Consider the following 19,442-nt stretch of genomic DNA (forward strand, 5'->3'; position numbering starts at 1 on the left):
CCCTCTGTGCAGCTGCCCACCTTCAGTGGCAACCTGCCAGAGTGGCTCTCCTTCTATGATCTCTTTATGTCGTTAGTCAATAGTAGGGACATCTCCGACGCGGAGAAACATTACTATCTTCGGTCGTCGTTGCAAGGGGAGGCGCTGTCCATTATACAGCACCTTCCGATGGACGGACCCAACTACGCGGTAGCTTTACAGTTATTGCGGGCTCGGTATCAGAATAACAGGCTGCTGTTGGATACATTCATTAGCCGAATCATGAACCTGCCTTCAGTGGCGCACTGGAGTGCAGGGTCACGCTCAGCTTTCTATGACCCGCTCCGGGAGTCAGTCCAGGCGCTTGAGAAGCTCAAGCAGCCAATCACGGAGTGGTCATACTTATTGGTTTTTATAATTTTGCAGAAACTACCGAACAGAATCAAGACCTTATACGAGGAGAGGTACGGTGGCAATCCGGAGGTGTTGCCCACTCTCACGCAGCTACTGGCGCTGTTGGAGGAGCAGTGCCGGGTTCAGCAAGCGGTCTCGCCAGCAGCGGTGGAGCAACCAACTGCGCAGCGTGGTTCCGCACCTGCACGAGGAAGAGCGGGGCCGTCGGGTCAAGCTACCAGGAAACCGGGACCGCCAGCGAGGGTCTTCGCCATCGAACAAGAGACCAATCAGGTGAATTCACCCCCTGTTCTTTGCTCATACTGCTCGAGTGACCAGCACAGCTTGTACAAATGCCCGAAGTTCCTTAACCTGGCGATTTCGGAGCGGAAGACCTGGGCTAGGAAGTCAGGCGCATGCTTCAGATGCCTGCGCAGTCACTATGCACGCGAGTGCATGCAGCGCAACTGGTGCGCACAGTGTGAGTCGTCCGCACACAACTCACTGCTGTGCGATGGTGGTGCAGCGGGGAGAGCCCCACCCATGGCAGTTGAAGCAGCTGTCCATCGGGTAAGGGTCATGCCGCTTGCCACGCCAAGCACGTCGAGAGCAGTCACGCTGCCGGAGCGGTGGCCGTCTCCCCAGCGACGGACTACATCTCCGCCGAGGGCTGCGAAGCCGCAGTCTCCCAAGCCGTCAGTACCAGACCAACCCCAAAGGAGGGAGACAGGGTCACCTCATAGTGCGCTTCAGCCGGCTCAGCTGATTCCCACCGGTCATATACCGAGGGCTAAGGTAGGCGCGCGTGTTCAAGCGGCGCAGCAGTCATTCCACTCATTGCGCTTCGGGACTCGGAGCAGTCCTGAGCCTGAACAATGAGATCAGGCCACTGTTGGTGCACCGGAGGAAAGACTACGAATGGCGCCAATTCGTGTCTCTCCTACAGCTGTGATCATGGTCAGATCAGGCAATGGGTCTTATGTTAAAGCTAGGGCTTTGCTTGACTCGGGAGCGGGGTGCTCCGTAGTGAAGAAATCATTTGTAGAAAGATTCAAAGTACACCAACAGTTTACTGGGAATAATATTTTTGGAGTAGGTGACATAAAGGTAAATGTGCCAGGCACGATTGCTAAGCTTGTATTCAAACCACGCGGGAAAACAGTGCCTATCATCAGTGTAGTAGCTACAGTCATGTACAGGGTTACGGGAAACATACCTTATTATGATACTGAGATCAGGACTCATTTGGATTCATCAAAACTTGAATTAGCTGACCCTGCCTTGGATAAATCGCAGGATGTGGACATCATTCTAGGAACGGATGTGCTCAATTATATATACACTGGTTCAAAGATACTCACTAACATTCCAGGTGTTGAGGCGTACGGCACCTGCTTCGGTCACGTGCTGATGGGGGCAACTTGGAATTACCCATCATCATTAACAACACCGACCGCCGGGACATCAGTAGAGGACTACGGCATCCATGCTACTCGGCTCGAGGACGTCCTAGAAAGGTTTTGGAGAGTGGAGCAGCCCCCCGAGGAGCGGCCGCAACACCCAGAACACCTCGAATGTGAAAGGTTGTATACCTCCACTACTCAACGTTTAGATAATGGCCAATTCATGGTGCGGTTGCCGCTGCGGGCAGACCGACCCAAGCTGGGCGAGTCTAGGGCTCTAGCCATGCGTAGACTGATTTCGTTGGAGGCCAGGCTGGCCAAAAATCCAGTATTTGCTGAAAAATATAAGGAATTCATGAGGGACTATGAGGCACTTGGTCATATGTCCAAATCAGACTTTAATTTCGAGAGCGAACACTATGTAATACCCCACCACGGAATTTTCAAAAAGGGATCCGAAAAGATCCGCGTCGTATATAACGCTGCAGCTAACTCAAGCACCGGAGTATCGCTCAATCAATGCCTTCACTCAGGCAAACCGCTTCAAAATGATATCACTCAAATATTGTTAAATTTCAGACGTCATCAAGTTGTCTTCACGACCGACATCAGAATGATGTTCCGGCAAACGTGGATACACCCCAGCGATAGGCGCTATCAGCTGATTCTGTGGCGCGAGGATCCGTCGCAGGATGTACAGGTATATGAGTTAAATACCAATACATACGGACTACGCTCCAGTCCTTTCATCGCGATAAGGACCTTACTTCGATTAGCTGATGACTGGGAAGCCCAGCATCCAGACTCACCGGCTGCTCATATCATGCGCAGAGATGTATATGTTGACGACATCCTCACTGGGGCTGATTCACTCACCGAGGCCCAAGAACTCAAATCAGAACTCATAGAACTCATGCGGAGCGCTGGATATGAGTTACGCAAATGGTCGTCTAACCGCAGAGAATTATTACAGGATCTTCCGCAGGAGCATTGTGAGATGCCTCGTCAGTTTGACACTGACGACAAGAGTTTCATAAAGGTATTAGGGATACAGTGGAACCCCATGTCAGATTCCATGTCGTATCAACTCAACATACCGTTGGGCCAACCAACGACGAAACGTAGCATATTGAGTACCATAGCTAGACTGTATGACCCGTGTGGCTATTGCGCACCAATCATATTTAGATTCAAACTGTTTTTACAATCACTGTTCACAGATGGATTACAGTGGGATGAGCCACTGTCCCATACTCAAGACCTTCAATGGAATGAACTCATTCAAGATCTACATCACTTGAGTCAGCTACAGATTCCGCGGTGCGTCACTCTGCCCGGTGCGGTGTCACACTCCCTCCACGGCTTTGGAGATGCGTCGGAGCTCGGCTACGGAGCCTGCGTGTACCTCCGGACTGAGGACGCGTCAGGGAGTGTACTAGTACGGTTAGTGATAGCTAAGACTCGCGTAGCGTCAAGGAGAGTCAAACAAACCATTCCGAAGAGCGAGTTAAATGCAGCTCACCTGGTTTATAAGTTATTAAACCACGTCGCAGCGGCATACGAGGAATCAGTTCAGATTGACAGCATAAATGCTTGGTCAGATTCCAGAATCGTGCTATGTTGGTTGAACACAAAGCCTCATGTGCTACAGACTTTTGAAGGTAACCGTGTTCAAGATATTCAACAGTCAACCCGACCTATGACATGGAGGTATGTCAGATCGGAGTCGAACCCTGCCGATGTCGCATCGCGGGGGGCTACGGCGAAGGACCTCATCGGGTTTCATCTTTGGTGGAACCCAGAATGGTTAATGACGAATGAGTCACAGTGGCCGACGATGCCGGTCACCATGTCACCAGATTTACCCGGATTCAAACAGTTACATCACATTACGCCGGCCGAGAAGTCATGGGAGGAGTTTCTGTTATCACGAGTCAGTTCGTTCAACAAGCTTATCAATGTGACGTCATACGTATTGCGATTTTGTAAGAACGTTCGTTTGCCGAAAGCGCAACGGAACGTTCGCCCTACGCTAACGATCGACGAAAATCGTGAGGCAATGAACCACTGGATTAAGTACGTTCAACTGGATGCTTACAGAGATGAAATCGTGTTATTGAAAGGAGGCAAGATTGTTTGCAAGTCACTTCAAAAACTCAGCGTTTTCGTAGATGAGAATCACTTCATTCGCGTCGGAGGGCGACTGCGGCATTCATGCTTACGTTACGATGCTAAGCACCCATACCTTCTACCTAAAGACCATAAATGGACTCAAATGTTGATGCAGCATTATCACCGTACCTATTGTCACGCTTCAACGAGCGCACTCATCAATATACTCCGGCAACGTTACTGGATCCCGTCGGCGCGACGTGTGGTATCCCGCGTAATCAATAGCTGTATGTCGTGTTTCAGATTCAACGCTTCAACGCAGGCCCCGTTTATGGCAGATTTGCCAGCGGACCGAGTCACGGCGGCTCGTGCCTTTTCAGGAGTAGCAACCGATTTTGCCGGTCCCTACTGGGTCAAAAGTAGTCACCTCAGAAATGCTAAATCACTCAAAGCTTATCTGTGTGTTTTCGTATGTTTAGGAACGAAAGCCGTACATCTTGAACTCGTCTCGTCGCTGAGCACCGAGGCCTTCATTGCGGCGTTCACACGGTTTGTCAGTCGACGAGGGCTGCCCGCCTTAGTCAGGAGCGATCAAGGTACAAATTTCAAAGGTGCTAGCTCATACCTCAAGGAGGTTAGTCAGTTCTTACTTGACAACGAAATTGTCCTCCAGGAGGAATTTCGTCGCCAAGGTGTCCGCTGGGAGTTCAATCCTCCTGGTGCCCCTCACATGTCAGGCTTGGTAGAAGCCGCAGTCAAGAGTAGTAAGAACCTACTCAAGCGTGAGTTAGGGGACCGCATACTGACCTTCGAGGGTCTTTCAACCGTATTTACCAAAGTAGAATCGGTGCTTAACTCACGGCCTCTGGTTCCTTTATCCGAGGACCCATGTGACTTGGAAGTACTCACTCCGGGCCACTTTCTTATAGGGCAACCATTGCTATCGGTACCTGAGTACCCGTGGAAAGACACTAATGTAGCATGTTTATCACATTTCCAGTCTTTACAAAAGATTTCACAAAACTTTTGGGCTAAATGGCATATTACTTACCTTAATAATTTGCAAACCAGACTCAAATGGTACAATCATGTTCCTAACATGGCTTTAAATGATTTAGTATTAATCAAGGATGAAACTGCACCCCCTCTCCACTGGCGTAGAGGTAGAGTGATTCAATTATTTAAAGGTGCAGATGATATTGTACGATCAGTTAAATTAAAAACTCAGGGCGGCGACTTAATCCGGCCCGTTGTCAAATTGTGTAAATTACCAGTAGAGTGTACTTAACTGTATTAATTTATAAGTTATGTTTTGGTATTGTCACATGTTAACAACTTATGGTACCTACTGTTTAAATTGAATTTATTTATATCAAGATGACTCACTGATTTCTAATTGCAACTGTACTAGGTACTGTTTCTTTATAAGTATTTAGTTGGTTACTTGTTCTTTCATGTCACCACTTTGCTGTGGTCAATGTTTGATAGTGCTGTAAGTTAGACTAGCTAATCCATTGTGCTTCAAGGTATCAGCTCAACTCTGGCCTCCCCCCCGCAGGAATGTTTACGCCAAGTGCAAGCACCTTTCACATGTGCCGTGTGCAATAATCGTAGGCCAATTTCCTAGAGGCTCAAGCGTAACTTAAATGGTATGTCACTACATTCATTATGGTAAAACTTCATATCGATGGATTCTATTTCCGGACCAGGACGATTCGGAGCGTTGTAGCGAACGCACGTAGGTTGCATTCCTGCCGGGTTTGAAGCTAGACTTGGCCGCAGCCATTGACCACGCCGCGTGTGTTTTCAGTATAGTTATTTTCTAAGAATAGTAGTTGTCGTGTCACGATTGTCACGCATCAGGCGTCAGTGTACGAACGAATAAGTGTAGATTAACGTAAAATATACGTGCATGTGAAACATTGAGTTTCTTTTCATCGCCACACCTACCCGAACCACCCAGGCCGGAGCGGCCAGGGTCCTCAGCGGCATCACAGCAGGCTTTGGAAGGCCTAGCTCCTACCGGACCACGCGAGGCGTCACACCGGAGCGGTGGAGGCGCTCCTCACCAGCAACGAGCACCAAAGGAAAGAGAAGTATCGGAACGCGACCACGGGAGTCCGGGCTAACCGCCTTGTGACGTAGACACACTGAAATCTATTATACAGCTGTAGGACCACGAGTGTGCTGTTATAAGTGTCTTAATACGCACAGAGCGTTAGATAGAACTAAAAGTGAGTAGTTATAGAGCTATCTGTGCTACTTGGGATGATTCGACCCTGAACCGCTGTCAAACTTCGGTTTTGTAGGAAGTTTCCTTTCTGTACGGTAGTACTATTATTTATTCTGTGAAATGACACACGTCAAAGACAAATCTTGCACACGTCGACTGGTTCGTTAGCTTGTGTGAAAAATAATAACTTTACTAAGGATATTTCAAAAGATTGCGAAATAGATGAACGTGCTTCGACATGGCAATTGATTAATTTGTGACGTCTCACGGGTGAAGGTACCTTATAGCGGTTGGCGCTTACGCTATTATTAACGCCGCTCCAATATTATTGCGGCGCTATGCGACGTAAGCGCTAGCCGCCATAAGGTACCTTTTGCCGGGGAACGTCACATTTTAACCTTCACATAAATTCAGAGGGTGAATAACACTGTAGATATAAGATAAGTATTGTAATAAAATTTAATAAAAAAAAAATTGTTTACGAATATGTACCTAAAGACTTCGTCACACAGGCGCGTTTTTCGGGCGGGAGCGGGGCTCGCCGCTTTACATATAATGTGGAATTGCAATGGTAACGTGTTGGTTGCACGCCCTTTTTTCGAACTTGTGAAGGGGAGTATTAGGAAATTAGAAAGAGACAAAAGATATGGTCCGCTGCACAAAATTTATGACGAAAGATACCTATAGCCATCTCATACCATATCTCAATTACGTAATAATCTTATATTTTTACAAGTAAGTAGACATTTTAAAGGCAGCGTTAAAAGGGTTGAAACATTTTACCCGGTCAAAGCCCGACCTTTAAGGTAATTAGGTCTAACCCCGCAGGGTTAACGCACGGAGACAATGCAGGCTTCTATATAAATACTTATACTTGCATTACAACAACAACAGTGCATGTAATGGCTCCTCTACACGATGGCCCAGCGCCGGCCACTCCAAGGGACGCATTTATGCGTAAGGCCGACCACTGACTAACCGGCCGCCGGACGATATCGGCCGGTCAGTTAGAACAAAAATTTGACAGTTCCGAACTAACCGGCTGATATCGTCCGGCGGACTGTTAGTCAGTGGTCGGTTTTAGAGGGAGCAAGTGATATTGCTGGCATTCTACCGCATGGCTGCGTCCCTTGGAGTGGTTGGCGCTGGCCCATCGTGTAGAGGAGCCATAACCATAACAGTGTGGCTATATACAACCAGTTTGGTACTGACAAGGGCATTTTCACTTAGGGGCTGTCCATAAATTACGTCGTCGATTTTTGACCCCCCCCCCCCCTAAAATTATCCAAAAATCATGCTTCGAATGACCCTGTTTCCTCCTACGTCATGCTACCATCATCCGATATCCAGACCCCCCCCCCTAATTTGAAATGACGTAAATTATGAATAGCCCCTTAAACATTGTACCATTTACTTTTTTTCGAAAATCCATCAACTTTTGAGTTATTTCTAATCATTGTCAGAATCACGAGGACTATCAATTTATAATGAAAAAAAAATATGTCCCAAAAAAAATGACAGTTTAGTAACGCATTTTCACATACATTTTGTATGGACTGTTACAAAACTGACACCTGAAATTTGTATGAAAAACTTTTTCATTATATATATTTCATATTTCAACATAAACAAATCGATGAAGCCCCACAGTAACAGTACAACTTTTTAAATTTGAAAAAAGTAATTCAACAAAATTAGTTCTTAAAATTGGCTACTATGTTGCCCCAGAACAAAAAGCGAGCTAAAACTCAACAGTTTCAAATAAAACAATGCGTACATACCTGAGACTGGAAAGTGAAAGAAAGTCGTTTCGAAAGTAAAAAGACCGTAACTTTAATAAAAAGAGTTGAAAAACCCGAGGTTCGCGACCGGGCTACGCACTTTGAAGGGCGTACGCTAGTGAGGGGACAATGCCAGCCGGAATACCGGTAAATTACGATGACGATAAACACTCACAGATCGCAGATGTGGCGCTGCAATCGTTTAAAAACTGAGGCACAGAATAAATAATAGTACTACTGTACAGAAAGGAAACATCCTACAAAAACGAAGTTTGACAGCGGTTCAGGGGCAAATGCTGTCCCTGTCTGTGGTCATGATGGCACTATCCCTTTCGGCTATTTAGGGTTGTTGAAATTCAAGTCATTATCTTATCTGTGGTCCTGCACGCAAAGGGACATAATAATTGTTCGGAGCAATGGTAAATTAGTACAGCACAATACAAGCCTAACGCAGATGGCGCTGCGATCGTTAAAAAAATGTCATTAGATATGTCAAATCCAAAGAAACATAAACCATATACTTCTGACTCTTTTCGTTCTAATTGGAAACAGTATAATCTGTGGGTAATATTTTTAACCTCATTCACATATGTAACATTACACAAGTAATATTGAAAACCGGTATACCTAACAAAAACTGAAAGAAATCACACCACAATTTGGAACATATCGGAGAAGGTAAAGCCGGAAAACCGGTAAAAGTATCGTAATAAAATTTGGCACTCAACTCAAGTAGCTTCATGCGTGAAGGTCATAAACCATTGAACTTTCGTCGTTTTGCTGATGACGTCATAAAGGTGATGATGCGAATGTCTGAAATAAATCCCAACCAGCAGTTTATAGATAATTGACTTTAAGTTGTTTTTGTGTATTTTAATTAAAAGCGGCTAACGTTAAAACGTATGTTTAATGCTTGTAACCGATTTAACGGTATTTTAACGGTCTCCCAGCCTAGTTGGTAGTGACCCTGCCTACGAATTAGGAGATCCCTGGTTTGAATCCCGGTAAAGGCATTTATTTGTTAAAATCTCGATTTTTGTCCCTGAGTTATGGATGTTACCTATGTGTATAAGTAATCAAGTATGTATGTATGTAAATATATGTATCGTCCCTTAGTACAAGCTTTGCTTAGTTGGGGCTAGGTCGATATGTGTAAAATTGTCCCAAATAATTATTTACGTATCAACTGCGATCTATTAATAACTATAAGTAGTGTTCATATTTACATATAAAGTGCACATATTTTGCTCAAGCACAAAACATGTTTTTTTTATAAATATGTTATTGAAATGTCATTCAATGTAGTCACAGTAGTCACTGTAGTTATCAGCTGCAGGTCAATAATACTATGTTAACACATAAACAACATTATTCACGTGACAGGTAGGTGTAGGTATGATTTTCATGCATACAATGTTAAACAACAATCGTATTGACAATGAATATGGGTACCTATTATGATTGTCCGTAGATTTAAAAATTCGTTGTTTTTTATTTTAGAAATGGAATATCATTTTAGTAAAATAGGTACTTCAATTATTTTTTCTAAGTAATGATAACCGCCATGGAATAAATAGACGAGACGAATAATATCGTATGACATGCATCGTCCGCATAGTTAAGCTGTTCTGGGGGCCTTGCCAAGATGACTATCGTACGTTAGTTTGTATGGTATTAATGGGCCTTAGTTGCCTGAAAATAATTAATTTGATTGATAATATTGAATTGTCACTCAACTGAGTATATATATGTAAGTAATATTTCATCTCAATCGAATAACGGGAAGTCGTTCTAATTTAGCTTACAAGATTAAAATTACGGATTACGGGATAAGTGAATCTAAATAAAAGCTTGTATTTGTGTCGCTTAACTTCTAACTCGGGTAAATCCATTCGACCCTCTCAGCAAATATCTACCCTATTACCTTTTCTTAATACCAAAATCGCACAATCTGACAGATGGATTTACCGGTGTTTGAAGTTAAGCGATTTAATTATATTAACCGATAAAAACCGGAAAATCGATACTCCGTAATGCGGAGCTGGACTATTATCGCTAAAATCGAAGTTCGCAAATTGCGGGCTTCTTTCTCTGTCACTCTAATTACGCATTCATTGGAGCAAAAGAGAAAGATCCCCGCAATTTGCGAATTTCGGTTTTCGCGGTAGGTCCCCTGCAACCGCCATTTTAGCTCGTTATAGTTTTAATCGGTACAAATGACCTGTCAGTTGTAAACAGTGTAAAATAGCCTTATCTTCGCCTAGACATAAATAAATACTATCACAACTGACTTATATTGCACTAGCGACATTTATATAATCAGAAGGGAAGAAACGACAACTGTTGAATCATTTATTTATTAAGTTATTTCCCTTGTTAATCTGTTAATACCTATACAACAAATCAAACATTTACCCAGTAATAGGTATATCTACTCCGCTATTTAGATTTATACTGAACTTTTTCATGTGAAACAGCGGATTTCCTCTTTATGATGTATGCATTTTTCAAACACGATGGGCACGGTGACAGATGTCAACTCCATACAATTTATCTCCCAAAATTGTGTTGTCACACATGACAAGCCGATAATAATCGTTTGTCCCTTTCCATCATACCAGTACGTCGGAAAGGGACAAACGATTATTATCGGCTTGTCAACTTTAGTAAACGTTTATGAATAAGGGGGTAAGAATACAACAATAATGTACTATACCAGGCGTGGCTCACTCCGCGATTTCGTCGCTTTGCTACAGGTAGCTAAAAGTACATCCGTTCGGTCCCAATTTTGGGGTTTGCCATAAGCCGCGCGTGGCGCTGTCGCCACCTAGCGGCCATATCTGTGCTGATCGTAACAGACGCGTTTTGTTAGGGAGTGAGTCTTCTGTACCTAGTAATATTATTTATATTCTGTGACTTTAGTAAACGTGAATAAGTGGGTAAGAATAAGAATAAAACAATAATATACTATACCTATACCTAAACTAGCCTAATTTACGACGCAGTCCTTAAATATTACATTTATACCTTGTTCGACACTGACTCAGACTTTCCAGTTTTAATCAATTATAATAAAACTTAGGCTATTTTCGAACTGAGATAATTTATGTGTACTGCACAGCTGTAAATGAGAAAAGAAAGTTTATTGACTTTACGTACCTAGTAGATAAATGCTTTGTTTTGTTTACATCACTACAATTTATTTTTAGATTTACTACTTTATGCTAATATATTGTTTTTGTTTTTATAACAGGTTTCATATGTAAAATAGGGGACGAATAAGGAATAATGTGAAGTAACGCTACGTCTTACGTAGGCGAACAACGCGCGAACGCGGCGCGGCGCGGCGCGGCGAAATCAATCCTTTGATGCCCATAGAAGTGTCCTACGTAAGCGATCTCGTTGCGAACGCGGTGCGGCGCGATTTGCACGCGAATGTCAGGCGGCGCGGCGCGGCGCGGCGCGGCGGCGGCCGCTTTCGCCGCGCCGCGCCGCGCCGCGTTCGCGCGTTGTTCGCCTACGTAAGACGTAGCGTAAGGTCAACCAAGGTCTAAATTAAATTTTGTGGGTAACCAAACTGGAAACTGGGCTATTTCCGCGAAAATAGAAGTTCGCAAATTGCGGGCATCTTTCTTTGTTATTCTAATAATTAATTACGCCTTCATTGGAGTAAAAAAGAAAGATCCTCGCAATATGCGTTTCGGTATTTGAATTTAAGTAAACCTGTTGTTAAAATCATCGTTACGTGCAACAGACTATGCGGCATAATTTTCTTGACATTCTTGACAATATCACATTCATTGTGAATAACATCGACTTTATCGACTAAAAAACTAAAACATTAAATCAGGGGGTCCAGGAGTGAACACCTACCAAAATGGCTACACGGCAGAAAAACTACAACGCAAATTGTCTATAACGCCATAAAACCTATGTCCTATAGTGAAAAATGTACACACAGCAGAAAGCCAACGTTGAAGAAAACCCACTTGCTATTGAATACCTCCTTAGTATTAGGAATTTAGGACCATATCGTCAAATGACTGTCACAAAATGACCCAACAAAGACCGGTACCACAGAATAAATTAGCACTAGGTACTGAAGACTCACTCTCTAACAAAACGCGTCTGTCACGATCAGCACAGATATGGCCGCTAGGTGGCGACAGCGCCACGCGCGGCTTATGGCAAACCCCAAAATTGGGGTCGAACGGATGTACTTTTAGCTACCTACCAGTAGCAAAGCGATAAAATCGCGGAGTAAGTCACGCCTACCGGTACAGGTAAGACATCCAACAATAAGTAACTAGTAACCACTGGTAACTAAATAGGTAGTACAAAAACATGGTTGATTGACAGATTGTTGACATCCGTTTTGGCAGCCCTTCGTGCCGATCTATAATAACCGGAATCGTGACGTCAGAGTCCAAATGTCATAATACATTTCCATTTGGAGAAAAATGGGAATCTTTATAAAGTTGTGTGGTCAAGTCAAGTCAAAATATACTTTATTCATGTAGGCCTAGGAACAAGCACTTACGAATAGTTAGTTACTTACGAATAGTGATACGATTACTCATATGACAGCGTGACAATGAGAGTTGTTTGTCTTTTTCAATCGCGTGGTATTAGAAAGCCACACTTGGTTGCCTACCATGTCGATAACTTTGTTCATCATAGGTACCTATCGATAACAGGGATAAGAACCGGTTTCTTGCAAAAACTTCGATTTACTATATTTTTTCGAATTATTTTATAATCGAAAGACTCGGTTGTATATTTAGGTTATGACTTCGTATTATTAGATTGCCCAATTAGGAATGAAATAATTAACAAAGAACGAAAATATACAGTTTTCGTTTAAATAATTAACAAAGAACGAAAAAATACAGTTTTAAATGAAATGTAATACAGTTTTCGTTCCCATACAAAAAAATACCGGTATCCGAACCCAGATCGATACCCTAGTTCAATCGTAATAATTACGCGGAAAATTTGCTTGTAAAAACAACCTTTTGGTCTTTCAACGCGATTTTTTACGAAAATATTCACTTTATCAAAAAAAAATTTGTCTAAAACCCCTATTTATTTTGAAAGACCTATCCAATATCCATAGGGTAGAAATGAAAAAAGAATCCTCACATACATTTTGTTTCTTTCGAAGCGATTATTTCCTAAAATATACACTTTAACAAAAAATGATTTTTAAAACCCGTATTACCATTCTCCGTAATTTTATATGCATAATAAGTACCTATCGAATATCGATCTATAATAATATTACCTTCGCCAGCTGAAGTAACTAGCGCCCGAAGACAAAAGGTGTCGGTTTCCTTTTTCTAGTAGTCTGTAACTCTGAGGGCCTACCGCGAAACACGTTCGATGTGTTGCCTCCCTGTCACACTTACGTACGAATTTACAAGTGCAACAGAGTACGCTGTACGCTTGTCTATCATCATTACAAATTCATTGGATTCGAATAGAACCTAGGCAGTTTAGATAAGGGTGGCTCCACGGATACGGATCCGTCACTCCGGTGTGTGAGCGAGACACCGCTTTATACGTGCATATCGCTGTCTCCCTCGCACACCGGCGGCGTACGGATCCGCTTCAATGTTATTATAACCGCGTAAGGCGTTGGTGAAAGTTGCTGTAGCTATGAACCTGTTAAACGTCAAATTACTTTTTAAAGTCAAGGTCTAAGATAATGAATAATTAATAGTTTTAGCGAAACAATTCGCAATTTTAAATTATGAACCTATATTAGTTAGAGTGGTAGGTATTAAACTTGTCCAATGTCATTGCGCCTCACTCTCTCATTAAGCAAAATGTGAGACGCAACACAAATTGGACAAAGAAACAAGTAGAATACTCCTAAGACACTATTTTATTTAAATGTTCATACCTATTTAAATTAAATATGAAAGTTGAAAACTAACATAACTTACACCAGATAACGTCATCAATTTACGACAGTAAAAAAATAGGAAACTATGTAGGACATATATTACGAAAATTTCAAATTTAAGTATAAACTAAGATTATTTTCATACTTACGATAGGTAACGTATTTCTGTTTCCATCAAGTTTTAAAGTTTTTTTTTTGGTGTAATGCTAATGTAGGTAATTGAAAATATTTAATATTTGTAGGTAAGTAAAATTTACTAAATATTTATTACTAAATATGTAAAACAAACTTAAGTCTGCTATTACCGTAGAAAAGGAAACGAACCGCCATGTTAGATACAAAATGGCCGATATGACGTCACAAAAACAGCTGTTCGGGTGCGAAACAGGTAAATAAAAAAATATTATGCAGAATGAAGATCAAAAGTTCACTATTGAACAAAGTCTGAGGTTTTACAAACTGCATTTGTAATATAAGGCAATTAAGACAGAATAAACAAACTCATGCCATATTACTTCATTGTATAAACAAGCAAAAACAAATGTTGACAGAAATCTTAAGTAATAATTAACACGTCAAACACACATACCAAGATTAAACATTCGTTCAAAAGGTGAAAATTTACCGTTCTTCCAACATAGGTTCACGTATATAATCTAGATTTCGAACCGGTAAAATCGATAAAAAACGCACATCACTAACCGGACTGACGGACAGGTCTAAAGGGCTTGGCTGAGAGCTTAATCCGTTATAAAAAAAACATGCCTTGGTCCAAGACCCACTTTAAAAAAAACACAGCTGATTTATATTTACAAGATAAATTCACAGTTGCGTACATTCTAGTAAAATCCTGATACAATAATGTTGTTTTCACGGAAAGAAACTTTAGTAAATAAACTATATGTATGCTAATAACCTGATAAATTACGTTGTGTACTCTTTGTAAAGAACTTAAATGGCACAATATACTCTGCAAACTGCCCGAGTAATATGCCAAACCTGTATACCTAATAACTTTCTAAATCCGTGGAGGATCACACGGCAAGCAATATTAACACTAACACAAAGAAAATAGCTGTCCGATTATGTATATTACGCGGTGAAACCACAGTGGAACCCAAACATATGGAAACACATACCTTTTTTATTGGCAAACTTAGTCGTCAACTCCACTTATGAACACCTACGCTATAATATAACACTTCGATAATCGTGTCTTTTTCTCTTCAAATACATTATTACACTGTGAGTCAAGTCCGGACACGCAGAAATGCTGTCCAAATGGATTTTTTACTCAGGTAAAACGCTTTGATAAATCTGAGCGAGCGTCCGAGTATCGCTCGCTCTAGTCGCAAACTAAAATGTCAGCTGGTTTAGAACTCTCCCATTGGCCAATCGATTGCCAGAAACCAGTGAAATCGTGGTACAGACACAGTTTTAACGTCCTTTCTCCTTTTGCCGTCTCTTGTCTCGCTCACACCCAGTAATAGCTCTGCGACCTTGATACGATTTTCATGCAATCATTAGCATTTTTCCATCCAATTTTGTTTACAATATATGTTTTTTATTTCAGTCTATAAATTTTCATTGCGTCGTATAAGTTTTATGCCATAGGTCTCTGGTAATAGATCATATGGGAGACAAAGCAATGTGTCAACAATTATATTATGTGTCTGTAGCACGAGATTCATGGCATATTGACATTTGAAAAACGGTTCTCATTGGTCGACGCACAGCTGTTTTTGACGCGAGTCGGCCATATTTGTTTAGAACATTTTTCAATGCTAGATGGCAGCTCAATGTGGTCAACAACAACTAAAATAATAATTTATCCGTTAAAAATTAACGTTACTAAAAGATATTATAATATTATATGAATTAAGGTGTTAAATTCTGCTTTTAAAGATTCATTAAAGGCATATAAAAACAGAAAAAGATATCGATATGACTATAGTCAAGTAACTGTATTGATCATCACGTTGTCATAGTAACGACTTTGTTTGATTACAATATTACGTAACCAAATCAAAGAGGTCTCTGAATACCAGAAATTTTCAGTAAAACAGTTGTATTTTGCTTATTATCGGATAATTGATCTGGATATTTATCGTTAACTACTTTCCTGTTAATAAATAACATAATATCCATTAAGATGGATTCCGCTGACTTACTTGAGAAGGAAAAAGAGTTTAAAAAGCTTAATAAACAATTAGAAAAGAAGACAGAGAGTTTGATGAAGCAGATAGAAAAAGCAATGGTAAGTAGATTGATACTTGATTGATACCCAATAAAATTTGATATTGATACCCAATACTTTTGCCCGTTCTTACTACAGCGCCATCTAACGTAACGTGTTGTTAACTAGGTAATTTAGGCACAGAATAAATAATAGTGTACGGTAGTACTATTATTTATTCTGTGCCTACACATTCTGTGCACACCCCCTACCCTCGAGGACTTTTAGTATGTTTATCTAGACACCACAAGGTATGCCTGTACCAATTTTCAAAACTACACGAATTATTTCCGCAGCTTGCCCAAATTCGGCTTAATTTGACGTGGCTAATGTCGAAGCACGTTCATCTATTTCGCAATATTTTGAAATATCCTTAGTAAAGTTATTATTTTTCACACAAGCTAACGAACCAGTCGATGTGTGCAAGATTTGTCTTTGACGTGTGTCATTTCACAGAATAAATAATAGTACTACCGTACAGAAAGGAAACTTCTTACAAAACCGAAGTTTGACAGCGGTTCAGGGTCGAATCATGCTATCCCTTTCTAATATATGACACTATCTCTTTCGGCTATTTAGGGTTGTCAAAATTCAAGTGATTATCTTATCTGTGGTCGTGCACGCAGAAGGTAGTCAAGTGGTGCCAACCCTAATAATTGCTCGGAGCAATGCTGAGCCGAGCGGAGCCGAGTTTGACCGATCTCAGGAGTTTCGCACCCCTGATTTAGGGATTTATTTAACTTTTCTAAGTTCACTAAAATGGCGTTCCACAAAGCCTGTTACTATTGCTATTTAACTGTACATCATCATCATCTCAGCCATAAGACGTCCACTGCTGAACATAGGCCTCCCCCTTGGACCTCCACTCGTACCGGTTGGAAGCGATCCGCATCCAGCGTCTTCCGGCGGCCTTAACAAGGTCGTCCGTCCATCTTGTGGGTGGACGTCCTACGCTGCGCTTGCTAGTCCGTGGTCTCCACTCGAGCACTTTTCGACCCCATCGGCCATCTTCTCTGCGCGCAATGTGGCCTGCCCATTGCCACTTCAGCTTGCTAATTCGGTGGGCTATGTCGGTGACTTTAGTTCGTCTACGGATCTCCTCATTTCTGATTCGATCACGCAGAGAAACTCCGAGCATAGCCCTCTCCATAGCTCGTTGAGCGACTTTGAGTTTTGAGATGAGGCCGATAGTGAAAGACCACGTTTCGGAGCCGTAAGTCATCACTGGTAACACACATTGATTAAAGACTTTCGTCTGTACATCAAATATAAAATAAAAACTATTTTATTGTTTATTGTCATTTATTGCATACATGTACATTGATGCATAGAAATACATGATGTTAATTAAATACAATGTTAGGAAGCGTACATGTTACCCTGTGAGGGTGTTACAATATGATTGTAGCTGTCTTACATTTACTTTTGTTTTTTTTATGTTTCAGCAAAAGCCAGATTTTTTCTCAGAAATACCTCAAAATATTTCACTACACGAACACTCAAATTATAAAAAACATTGCTGCGACACTCCCAAGTCCAGCCCTTCTCCAAAAAGTACTCCAACAAAAATTAAAACAAAATCACCCGCCAAAATAACTGTGAAGCCTGAATCAGAGACAAATTGCAAAGACCACGGCTGTGACCATCATGCCAGTGATTTTGGAACCCCAGAAAAACGAAGGGACTTCAATAATGAGTTTTTACATGCTTTTGTTATAATGAATATCCAAGAAAAGATTCTGCCGTCATCTTTTGCTAAAGGTGAGGAAATATAATTAACATTTCTTATGATAATATTGTCTAATTATCTTCCTATGCTTTATTTTTCAGATGGTGCAACTGTGGAAAGTGTATGTAAATTTTTGGCATCCAAGGCAAAGTTACTGCAAGAGCAAGTAGACACCTTGCAGGCGACTATTGACAAGAAAGTAAGATTTTTCTTTAAAAAGTAAATAAAGTTTAAGAAAAAAACGTGCCTCCGAAAAATTATGTTTGAAAAGATGGCGCCATACCTTTGGCCTATACCCGTGTAGATGGTGACATCTTTGATATTTAACAATTTTAAGACAGATCGGCGAAAGAACAAGGATCAATGTCAAATGGCGTTCTAAAGTTTTAACCCTGTGTCGAAAGATGGCAGTATATTTACTTTGTCAATACGCCTCTGTACAAAATTATCTTTGTTTAATAATTATTAATCTATAATAAATATATCAAGACATCCTTCGTGTAATCCTGAATCCTGCCCTTCATGATGTTTACAGGCATCGCAATGTAAGAAACATCTAGCACGCCAAGCAGACCTGGAATCTGAGAGGCTGACGTTTTTGAACAACATTAACAACTTGAATGCTGAGCTGAGCAGTGCAAAGGCCAAGTGTGCGTCGCTGCAAAACCGGCTTAATGTAAGTATTCAAAAACTTCCTGCCTCGCACAGCAAAACTGTGAGTTAAACTGTTTCCCATGGTATTTCCGATATTACGATCTTCAAATATTAAAGAAAAGAGCGTTACACTCTCGTCTTAAAGGCCGGCAACTCATTTACAACTCTTCCTGGTGTTGCGTGTGTCAATGGTCGACGGTAATTGACTACAATCAGGCGAGTCGTCCGCGTGTTTACCTCCAATATCATAAAATAAAAGTCGTATTGATGATTTTTGGTAGTTTTTACATCATGCCCGTCTATATTAGTTTCTCTTTGGTAGAATCAGATGGACGGGCTGCGTGTCCGGCTTGAATCTTCATGAAAATACGACTTCACTTCTTTATACGAAGCATTCTCACAACAGCTGACTGATTACTCTACTAAGTATTGATAGAAAATATTGTATGATTTGTACTTGTTTGACAGGAAAAAGAGCGTATTTGCGAGAAACAGAGATCAGAATTAGACAGTCAAACATGTCGTATGAAGCAGCTGACATCGAAGATTGCCAGCGAAGAGTCCAAACAAAGCTCTTACGAGAGAACTGTCGATAAATTGCGGAAGGAACTGGAGAGCGCTAAGATCATTGAAAAGGTTTGCTTACAACGCTATTTAATAATATACTGAACATGCTGTGGCAGGATTCTAAGATCGGTGAAACCGCCAAAAGTTATCACAAACTGATTCAATTTAAATAACCCATTGTTGCAGGAATTTCGATCAGCATCCCGGGAGCTTTCGGCCTCGCATCACAACGCCATCTCTGGATTAGAGTCACGAACTAAAACGCTGGCGTCTCGTATTCACAAACAAGCTGAGCTCATCGAAAACTTGAAGCGACAAAACGCCTTATTGACTACAGATATAGCAATCAAAGCACTTGAAAAAGAGTATTGCAAGTTTTTGGATAAAGATTAGATAGCCATCACTGGGTTTTATTTTTGTTCCCACGTCCCAATACACATGATGCGA

General features: G+C 41.4%; 3 protein-coding genes across 3 annotated transcripts in view; 2 read left to right on the top strand and 1 right to left on the bottom strand.

Annotated features, from left to right (window-relative positions):
- The window catches only part of LOC134676997 (uncharacterized), a 95,955-nt gene extending 80,779 nt beyond the window's left edge, over nucleotides 1-15,176 (bottom strand). Inside the window, exon 1 of the mRNA XM_063535371.1 lies at nucleotides 14,949-15,176. The gene's annotated coding sequence lies outside the window, so the exon portion shown is untranslated. The remainder of the gene's footprint in view (nucleotides 1-14,948) is intronic.
- On the top strand, nucleotides 1,291-3,098 carry LOC134676911 (uncharacterized). The gene is made up of 2 exons (XM_063535294.1): nucleotides 1,291-2,475; nucleotides 2,996-3,098. Exons 1-2 carry the CDS (start codon nucleotides 1,291-1,293, stop codon nucleotides 3,074-3,076), a joined length of 1,266 nt encoding a protein of 421 aa, XP_063391364.1. The 3' UTR covers nucleotides 3,077-3,098.
- Nucleotides 15,177-15,838: 662 nt separating the features above from the next.
- On the top strand, nucleotides 15,839-19,388 carry LOC134676899 (testis-expressed protein 9-like). The gene is made up of 6 exons (XM_063535283.1): nucleotides 15,839-16,066; nucleotides 17,491-17,806; nucleotides 17,876-17,973; nucleotides 18,310-18,450; nucleotides 18,897-19,064; nucleotides 19,182-19,388. Exons 1-6 carry the CDS (start codon nucleotides 15,962-15,964, stop codon nucleotides 19,386-19,388), a joined length of 1,035 nt encoding a protein of 344 aa, XP_063391353.1. The 5' UTR covers nucleotides 15,839-15,961.
- Nucleotides 19,389-19,442: the final 54 nt, after the last annotated feature.

Source organism: Cydia fagiglandana, chromosome 25, assembly GCF_963556715.1.
Source record: "Cydia fagiglandana chromosome 25, ilCydFagi1.1, whole genome shotgun sequence".
In the NCBI taxonomy this organism is placed as follows: domain Eukaryota; kingdom Metazoa; phylum Arthropoda; class Insecta; order Lepidoptera; family Tortricidae; genus Cydia; species Cydia fagiglandana.

Excerpts from the sequence above, each read along its gene's own strand:
- LOC134676899 (XM_063535283.1), top strand. The coding sequence starts at position 15,962 with ATGGATTCCGCTGACTTACTTGAGAAGGAAAAAGAGTTTAAAAAGCTT. Across the intron at positions 17,807-17,875 it reads GCCGTCATCTTTTGCTAAAG|ATGGTGCAACTGTGGAAAGT; the intron begins GTGAGGAAATAT and ends TTTATTTTTCAG. Across the intron at positions 18,451-18,896 it reads CGCTGCAAAACCGGCTTAAT|GAAAAAGAGCGTATTTGCGA; the intron begins GTAAGTATTCAA and ends CTTGTTTGACAG.
- LOC134676911 (XM_063535294.1), top strand. The coding sequence starts at position 1,291 with ATGGCGCCAATTCGTGTCTCTCCTACAGCTGTGATCATGGTCAGATCA. Across the intron at positions 2,476-2,995 it reads ATCCGTCGCAGGATGTACAG|ATGGATTACAGTGGGATGAG; the intron begins GTATATGAGTTA and ends CACTGTTCACAG.